Here is a 10,195-nt window from a genome sequence, read left to right as displayed (position 1 = left end):
CAAACTCAGATAATGCCGACTGCAGCAGAGAGCAAGCAATGTGTTGCATATAATAGTTTTTGGCTTGTGAAACCATGCCAACCTTCAACTACAATGTAGGACCTCATCATGCCTTAAACAGATACTTTTTATACATATTTGTTGATACGAATCAGTATCAATGAAATAGAAACTAGTGAGTTAATATAGTTGAAATGTTCCTGTTTTACACAGGTAAAGTGCACATTCCCACTACCCTCCCCTACCCTCCCCACAGAAGCACACATTTACAAATGCCATGTATTTTGCTATGTAAGCATACAAAAGCTAGATTTAAATATTGAACAACTGGGTCAAAGGGGAACTTGATCCAAACTTCAAAACTGAGTTGTTGCCTTTGGGATATAAACATGACAATCTGAGGATTTATCCAAGCAATTGAACATTGAACAGGATTGTTATTTGAAGGTGCACTGGGTAGGGATTACCAATCTACCAATCTACCAATGGTTTTGTTGTTGTCATTTTAGAATGAGCCCTGCATATCTACATAAGGAGTTGGTCCTCTTCCACAGAGTCTGCCTTGTTGCACCGCCATGTTTCTACAGTAGCCCAGAAAGGACAAACCATAACACTGGCTTTAGAGAGTGCCTTCCACATTTTTTTGACAACTGATGGCCACTGTAGGTTGTCCTATTTGCTTGGAAAGGGAGGGATGATGGAGGGGTATTCAGTTGGTTGCAATCTGCAACCTTGCTGCTAGGTGCCACTAAATCCTACGCAATGCACATTTAAGAGGAATATGATTTCAAGAGGTCATAAAACAGCCTGATTTTTATAAGTTATGTGCAGAATTAAGTGTATTGGAATTTATTTGGAGAAATATTTACATATAAAATGATCGCATTACATTATAATAAATTAATGTTTTGTACGCTGGCTTTGGCTTTCCGCCATATTGCTGTTGCGTAACTGAGTACGTTATGAAGTTGGTTAGTCAGAGGTGTGTGATGGAAAATATGTTTCAATGTTTTCTCATGTTTGTTAACTGACAATGACGTCATGTTAGCTTCAACGCTAGGAAAAGATGGCAATGCACTTGTTTGAAAAACTTAACTTAACTAAAGATTACTGATTGTTTGTTAATCCAGTTTTTCTGACAGTGTTAGACCTACAAGGATGTTCAGAGTAGGAATTCATCTTGTAAATTATGCTAACAACATCTAGTGTTCCATGTCGGCTTTAAGTACACTCACAAATATGTGATTATTATTATTATTGTTGCCAACTGAAGGTTCCATTTTGATGAGGTGATAATGAACTCAATCAGTGGCAGTTAATGTAAATTCGGGATCTGTACAGTATACTTCTGGAATGACTTGCAAACACAACTCACTGACTTACAAACAAACTCATGGAGGGGACATTCAAAGATGCATTTTGTCTATGATACTACGTGACACTACTGGAGTAACACACACACACAAATACACACACTCACACACACAAAAATGCACCCATTGAACCAGTTTGTCAGCAATAGCACACATAAAGCAGTTAAGCAGTAATAGGCATGCAGCTGGAGCCTCTCCAGCGTGTGCATGATGCCATGGCAGCAGGCGCCGATACTGGCTCTAACAAGAAGAGACGGCTCAGCCGCTTGGATCCCGCTCACTGGAAACGCCCCTGATGCCTCCGAGAAGACCCGTCAGCTCAGAGTGATTGTTCATTGGCACTAGCAAGCACAGCCAGCAAGCCCCTCTAATAAACAAGAGGAGCAGAAATAGGATACCAGCATGGGGTGCTTGTACAGCTGTCCCTGCTGATAAACATGACAAGCTACCTGCCACTCTCTCTTTCTTCCCCTCTCTGTATTTCTTTCGTCCTCTCCCTCTCTCTTTCACACACACACAGACACACGCACACACACGCGCATGCACAACACCTTTGTCTCTTCCTCCCTCTCAATTGATTTGAATTAGCATTGACATTTCTAAGAGCACTGAACAGAAATAAACAGTTGTGTAGAAGTTTATAAATGACTGTAGTTAAGCTAGAACACCCTTAAATATTTGTTTTCCATCCATATTTATGGTGTTCCAGTGCCTGACAAAATGCTCTGGTCTCTGTGCAGCTACCCTCACTGACTTCACTTCATGTCCCGAGACATGAGACCTAGTGCATGAAAACCCACAGGTGTCTCTCTGTATGTGTGTGTGTGTGTGTGTGTGTGTGTGTGTGTAATAGGTTTCTAAGACCTCTCTGTTCTTCTCCATCGTGCAGTATTATTATATGATTACTGATGTCCGACTCCTCTGGACTCCCTAGTGTGTCTCTGTGTGTGTGTGTGTGTGTGTGTGTGTGTGTGTGTGTGTGTGTGTGTGTGTGTGTGTGTGTGTGTGTGTGTGTGTGTGTGTGTGTGTCAGACAGCAGACGAGAGAAACCCTCATTAGGAGAGGCAGCCGTGTGTGCTGCCAGTCTTCTTCACAGCATGTCAATGAGGACCGGCTTACCTCTCTCCCTCTCTTCGTCTTCCTCTCTCTCTCTCTCTCTTCGTCTCCCTCCCTCTCAGGTGTGCTGCGTCCCGACGACTCGCTCTAATTAGACAATCCATCTGTAAAGGGGGACGGAGATTGCAGGCCAGGACAGAGCCTCTGCGCTTGGGGAGGAAGTCTTGCCTGCGCGCACGGAGGTCACCCACAAAGTCATTATGCGATACCCACACCAATCAGGCTCCGACCCAGTACATCTGAGAGGGGCAGGTTCTTTTATATCTGGAGGGAATGGTGCACAAAAAAACGAAGCGTGTACATTTGTGTCCATTTTCTTTGCCTTCATCGTCATTTTATCACTCACTTTGTGGCTAACCTTTGCAGACCTTTACCTGGGCGAGGATCATGGCTTTGGAGCCTGACAGACTTTGCTTCAGACTACGTGTAAGAAGGTAGGCCGGTTGTAGAGAGCTGGGAAGAGAATGCAGTGAAGGTCATCCGGTAAGCCTTCAACAGTATGCACGCGGGCCGAGATAGGAGAACCGCTCTAGTTCATGCCTCGCAGCTTGGCACACCGCCACCATTGCTAGTGTGAACAACACACAGCTTGAAGGTGCAGTGTGTATATTTGGTTGTTAAAACATAAAAATGCACCTAAATCAACAGCAATGGTATGATTCTGTGAGGACAGTGAGAGGGCAGATTCCACACTGTTTATTTTAAGCACCAGACAGACACAATCGTAGGAAATACTAGGGAATCCATGTTCTTTTGTTCATGTTCTGATTATGTTCGAATGTAAGCTTTCTCAAATAAACAACTTAAAAGCTGATAAATAATTGACTGATAGTTTGACTGATGACTGAAAGATACAGTCATTACTCATTTTCAGCCTTATTGACCACAATATGTGTTTATTTATTTATCTACATAATTCCCTGCTCATGGCTGAGGTGTCTTCAGATTATTGTGCGTGTCATTTATTTCTTGCCACACAGCACACCCGTGCATTGGGTGGCGACACAGGACACAAACACAAACACGGGGACGGAAAGGAGAGCGATCTGTTCTTCTGTTTTTTGTGTATGTGTATGTGTGTGTATGTGTGTGTGTTTGTGTGTGTGTGTGTGTGTGTGTATGTGTGTGTTATTGGGTCACTTAAGTCCACTTTTCACTCTGAAATGTTTGTCTTCCTCCCCCACTGTACTGTCCCAAGGCAGACAAACCCAATCACTATGCACAGTGAAACGGACAAACCCAATCACTATGCACAGTGAAACAGACAAACCCGATCACAATCACAGTGAAACAGACAAACCCAATCACAATCACAGTGAAACAGACAAACCCAATCACTATGCACAGTGAAACAGAGAAACTCAATTCAGTTTTTATTGTTGTGCAAAAATGGCTCTTGTCATAAGAGGGACTTCCTTTTTTTTCTCTTCCTTGGAAAGCACTCTTGTACCCATGTCTGGACACTTGAGACAGCATTATCCAAGTGTTTATATTGTTGCTGCCACCAAAAGTATTTATAAATCATGAAATCTGGTACAGAGTAGTCTACGTTTACATGGTCAGGTTTCAGCCAGAGACTATTACAGTGATGACATTATGAAAATGTAATCTAATTTAAATTCTCTTCAATGAAATTGCTTTTAATCCAAATGTTCATATTTGGGCAAGACTGACGCCTTAATGACAATGCAGCCTTTAATTTTAGTTCTACAGTTTAAAGATCTGATCTAACAAAAGTTAAGTGCTATAGTTTTCAACAACCACTAAAATGCAAAAGAACATCTGTTTGTTTTGCCTTAAGAAAATGCATTACAAAAAAGTACTGTTTAAAATGTTGCTTGTTAATTTGCAACTAAATATTATGTAGTTTATATAATGTAAACATAATGCCATACAATACTACATTTTATGACATGGCATGGTATAGTGATAAGATGTACATAATGGTGCTTAATACAAAATCTGGTGTGCTGATGTTTTCCACTACCTGTTAATTGCAAACCACTAGATATTACTAAAAAATATCCAGTGACGTGTCCAGCTAGCATATACAGGGTGTGCCTTATTCTACATCACTATGCCATATCAATAGTAGGTGTTACCGCCATCACTGGTGTAGAAGAACCTTTTTCCCTCAGGCTTACCTATGAAAGAACTTATGAATGTTCTTCCCAGAAACCTCTTAAGAGAGTACCATTTGTCTAGATTTTGAACAGTTCAGCCCTTAAGAAGCATTCTGTCGGTCATTAACAAGGGTTTCTTGTGTAAAACATTTTTTTTTAAATATATACTGTATATAAAGAGAACCTTCAGGTTCTTAAAAAAATAACCCACAAAGAATCCTTAAAGGTTCTAGGATTAACCATTAACTTTTTTCTAAGAGAGCTGACTCGCTTCGCAGCTGGACTGCTGGAGCCTGTCAGCGCTGTAGACTCTACTGCACAGGCGAGGTCAGGCCTACAGCGTCTACAGGGAGTCTGGGCGACACAGGTGAGGGTAGAGGCGGGACTTTAGGTCAGTGTGACGGTTCTTCCTGCAGTGTGGCATCTGCTTGTCCTCATCCCTGTCCTCGTCCTCAGTGCTGAACATGTTCGCATTGACCTCAGAGTCAATGTCACTGCCAGGGAGGTTGGAGGTCATGGGGGAATGGTACTCGATATCCTCCACGCAGGGCGGCTCATCATCAACAAAACAGCTGTAAAGGATCACACACACACACACACACACACACACACACACACACACACACACACACACACACACACACACACACACACATTAGTGTCTTTGTGAAATGCACACACAAATACACAAACACATAATTGATAGTTTACACCTATACACTATGGCAAGACTTGCAGGCTAGGAATGTTTTAAGAGTCAGGCTGACAGTTAAAGGAAAAAACCCAGTCGCACCCAATATGAAAACAAAACAATGTCCAAAGGATGGAGATATCACCAGAAAATGTCTGTGTGAGTGAGAAAGAGACTGAGAGAGAGAAAGAAAGAGAGAGAGAGATAGAGAAACTAAGTGAGTACCTATTTATTCCAACTCTCAAATGCATGTCTAATTTTCCTGGATTTAACAATGAGGCCATCTGTTGACCAATGAGGTGTATGTGTGTGTCTTTTCAAACATGCATGTCTAATTTATTAAAAATAAAACCTCAGTCACTCAGTCACAGTAAGTCTAGAAGGTTAATAAAACAAAGATAATTTTAATTATTTCCTCAACCTTACAACTTCTCTATTATAAGAACTGCCAAATTAATTTGGTTTAAAAAAATTTTTTTTTCTTTTCTCTTCTTGAATTTGCCCAGTTTTACATCTATGCTAAATTCATCCTGAGTGGATATTCTCCTTCCTGGCTCTGACACCTCATTATCCAGACACTCCAGTTCATTTTGAGGGGGCAAAAGGGCCTTACTCTCTTTCCACCTACTCCCAGGCATCATGTGCTGACAGGTCATGGCTTTTTAGTGGCTGCCGTGACGATAGCTATAAGAAGGGGTGAGACACTTCAGCTAAATGGGTCTCCCTTTTCCATATAAGCACAATAATTAGCAGTGGGTAAGTTAAAGTTGTATCATCTTCTTTTCCACTATGTTTAAAGACCGTGAACACAATTTGAGAGAAAACAAACTATTTAATACATCTCAACTTACATACATATTTTGTGTGGAAATGTAAAAAATGTAAAAATAGATCTCTTGCTGTTGAAACTGAATTGCTTGAAATGTACAAATCAGAAATTCAGTGTTTATAAATCTCTGGAGGTTTGGTAAAGGGAATGTAGGACAACGGGAGACTTGACCCCAGTGTATATTTAATCTGCCTGTGTCTGAATACCATGTGCCCAGGACTTGAAATCATACAGGCCATCATCAGTGTGTAGATGTCTGAAGTGCAAGGAATTTATAATTCTCTATATCTATTATCTACTCTGAATCCTCCATTAATAATAAAATAAAAATAACAATCAAAAAAGATTATTCAGTCTGAAAGTGTTCTTGCTCTGCATTCTAGAAAAAAAGAGTTCAGATGAAAGTCCACTTGATAAATAAATGAACATGAAACAGTTCTTCAAAGGACTGCAGAACTTCTCAAAGCCTCAACACTACAGCCATAATGTAAATACACAATGGCAACAGAACCAAACCTACAGTCATAAGCCAGTGCAGTCTCAGCACAGAGACCTGCGTGTTCTATACAACTCTTTCTGTTTCTTCCTCTGAGAATCACTGTTTGAGTCTGGTCACATAGAGCTTACAGAGGCATACTGCAGACATCTAGAGTGTACACGTGTGTGCGTGTTTGTGTGTCTATGTGTGTGTGTGTGTGTGTGTCTGTGTGCTTGTGAGAGTGAGGGAAAGGGCGTCAAACCACTCTGGATAGCCATTCGCATACTGCTTTGCCAACCTAAAACAGTATAATTACATGTGGATGGCATATGCTATGAATGGAAATTCATTTGATAAGAAGTACCATATGCCACCCTATGCTCCCTAGTGTTCAATTAAAGCCTTAATGTAATTCCTCACATTTTCCATGAAAGCTTTAATAGAGAATATAAGTAATTAAATAGTTTCAACAAAGGATCATTCTGGTTTCATGTCATAAATGCATGATTAAAGGTGATAGCATGTGAAGGATATTGATCTTAATGATATTAAACCTCCATAGTTAGAGAAGTTGTAGTGTACTTAAACAATACATACTGTTCCTGTAACCCATCATCCCTCTAGATAGATAGATGGATAGATGGATACTTTATTAATCCCGGGGGAAATTTAGGTCATCCATAGTAGCTTATACACTTATTCACAAACATACATACATAAATCACATACACATAGGGGGAACATGTTCACAGGGAGTGGGGTGTTTACAGATACAGGAATGGATCTGACCCTATGGTACATCGTGCATAGATTGGTAAAGTGTTGACTTCCACGAGGAAAGTGTTCTTGTTCTGCAAGTGTGGATAGTGCAAGAGATATAAGAGTTCTTGTGCTTGTGTGTGTGTGTGTTTTGATAGTGCAAAGACATATAAGTTGTTCAGTCTGTGCAAGGGGCTAGTATAGCCAGTAGAGGGATACAATAGACGGATCATCTAACTTATTTAAGTCCATGATCCCTGTGCAGGGAGATGGTGGATTTTAAGGGGAATTGCTTTTAAAGATCAGCCAGTTTTTGTCGCAGAGACACAAAAATGACACCCCCAGAAACCAGAAACCTTGAACCCTTATCTTTTCAAATATACACAGAAATATAAAAAAGCAATTTGTAAGGAGAATAGGACTAGTCTCATGCACCTTTCAGTCTCTGAGTGAGGTTTAAGCTCCTTACGGCCCGCCCATTAGCAAATTACAGCAATTAATATGATAAGGAGATGGTTATTCAATGATCGCTATTGGGTCATGATATGGCAAGAAAACCTGTGAGGGGTACGGGCCACAAAGACATTCCAGGGCCATTACGTAATGGCCTTTGTCTCTGACCAAGGTGTCCCAGGTCTGTTTACACTTAGCTCATCAATATGCATTTGTTGGGACAAAAGTTTTGTAGAGATACAGGTCACTCTAAAATTACAAATAGGTAGTAGTAAAAATAACACAAACTTTCTGAATGCTAAACTCGCCTTTGTAAAACTAACACCTTTGTTTGCAAAGTTCAGAGTTCAAAAGCCTTGCTCCAAAATCTGTACAATGTGTTTTTTAAACAAAGTCTGAGCACCTCTGAAAGTATGGTTTTGCAAGGGTTTGTTTAGATTTGATTTAAATTAAACCTTTTTTTTTTACTACATTCCTTTCACTACCATGTTATTCTGGCTGAGGTATTCTAGAATATAATCATACATGCCACTTTAGCCTTAGGTGAACTAAACTAAAATATCAAGGCATGGCAGACTATGTGAAAAACAGGCTTGGACTCAGTAGTGCTAAGGACATTGCTGTTCATTGTTGTTTTCCTTCCAAACAGCACTTCAACAATTCTGTTACCAAATCCCCTACATTACCATAGCATCAAGCTGCAGCAAATGTGATGTCCCCTTGTCGCTATGGTTACAGCTATCAAGAGCACTGATTAAACATCTCAATGTTTTTTTATCCTGTGTGCCAATCAAAGATGATTTTTGTGTGTGACCATGAAACAGTTGAATCTATTAGCATACAGCTCCGCAAACAAACAAACAGCAGAAGTCACAGCTGAACTGTCTGTGTACAAGAGTGTGTAGGTTCAGGGTGTCTGTGAATGTCTGTGGGTGAGATGTCAAGCTCTGTGAGAGGCTGCAGGAACAGGCAGATGAACTAGGCTGTGAAGGATGACCTGGTCAGCAGGAAGGCAATGAAGGCACTGAATTGGATTCACACAGAAGGCACCGGAACAGATTCAGACAGAGGCCAACCTTACCAGGAACATGAGTAGAACCACTATCCATCTACTATACTCAGATCATGAACTTCTGTCTATTGTTCCTAGGTGCTAAACTCTCATTGGTATTTGATGGTCTCCAGTAGCAAGACCATTGGTCCATCCCACCAGTTTTGGTAATCTACTGTACCTTGGATTCATGGGACCAGTTTTATATGAACCTACATGAAACTGTATGCTGTATGTTTAAGGGCTGCTGTAGAGTTTGGCTGAATCTGAGCACATTTACAAGGTTAACAGAGTTCATTTTCAGCCAGTAGTGCTGACATCAAGCTGAAGTTCAAAATGAGAGTCTGTCAGCACGGCCTTTTCAGCAGTAAGTAAGTGTGCTGCCATCCACAACCAAAATATAAATAAGGTCTACTCTGAGGTGTGTGTTTCTCTTTCACAAGAGACAAAGTCTTGTCTGGCCCCATGCGACTTAAAGTCTGTCCACTCTGCCATCAATAACTATGACGGTAACTGTAAAAACTATAGTCAGATATAAATATTGCCCTTGCCCATAAGAATGGCAATGCCCACTGCATACTTCTAACAATAACAACATGAAGAATAATACGGTTGGGCATCACTTTCAGAGCGACTATGAAACGATAGAAACACTGACAGCCAATCAGAGTCCATCAACTTTTGAAAGTGTCACATTAAAACATGAATGATATTTCTTCCTTACCGTTGGTCAGAGTGGATGCTAATGTTATTATGGCTGCAAATGTCGTTATAACTATCTTTGGCAGTGTGGACGGCCCTATAGCCAGCAAAATGAACAGGCTGGGTCAAGTGTATCTACCTGTGAACGGCCTGTTCTGGGGGTGAGAATGCTGCTCTCTGTAGCCATCTTTACCTTGTCACTTTTAAAAGTCAGTGGGAGTGAGCCAATGAAAGGGTTAAATTGTGAACTGCACTTTAATAATGAGCAGTGACGGGTACAGGGAATGAGTTGGCTGGTCTAGCATCCATAATTAATGGTTTGCCATGCCATTCTCTTTGTGTCTCCTATTAATTAACCTCTTTTGCCAACTAATTAATTTACATAAAATGCTGACTAAGGATCAAATAGCATAGACCACATCCCTAATAAATCTCATGAGTGAGTCATGTTGGAATGAATTTCACTAGGCCCAAATCTACTGAAGGGAAGATGCCATGCATGTCTAAATGGAATAAGATTAAAGGGTGCATGTCTGAGAATAATATGTCTTCAAATTCCTATCATGCACACAAGCCTTCCTCAGATCACGGCTGAGCTGAGTACAATACTCTAGTTTGCC

The 10,195-nt window shown here is 40.6% G+C and overlaps 1 protein-coding gene across 1 annotated transcript in view; it reads right to left on the bottom strand.

Moving 5' to 3' along the window:
• Positions 1-3,877: 3,877 nt before the first annotated feature.
• Positions 3,878-10,195, bottom strand: part of agbl1 (AGBL carboxypeptidase 1) — a 113,729-nt gene continuing 107,411 nt past the window's right edge. The window contains exon 25 of the mRNA XM_080841868.1: positions 3,878-5,184. Coding sequence (XP_080697994.1) covers positions 4,956-5,184 — 229 coding nt within the window. The 3' untranslated portion in view covers positions 3,878-4,955. The remainder of the gene's footprint in view (positions 5,185-10,195) is intronic.

The sequence above is a fragment of the Sprattus sprattus genome, assembly GCF_963457725.1.
Source record: "Sprattus sprattus genome assembly, chromosome: 7".
Classification (NCBI taxonomy): Eukaryota; Metazoa; Chordata; class Actinopteri; order Clupeiformes; family Clupeidae; genus Sprattus; species Sprattus sprattus.
The sequence above is the reverse complement of the archived record's forward strand: the minus strand, read 5'-3'. Positions and strand labels throughout refer to the sequence as shown.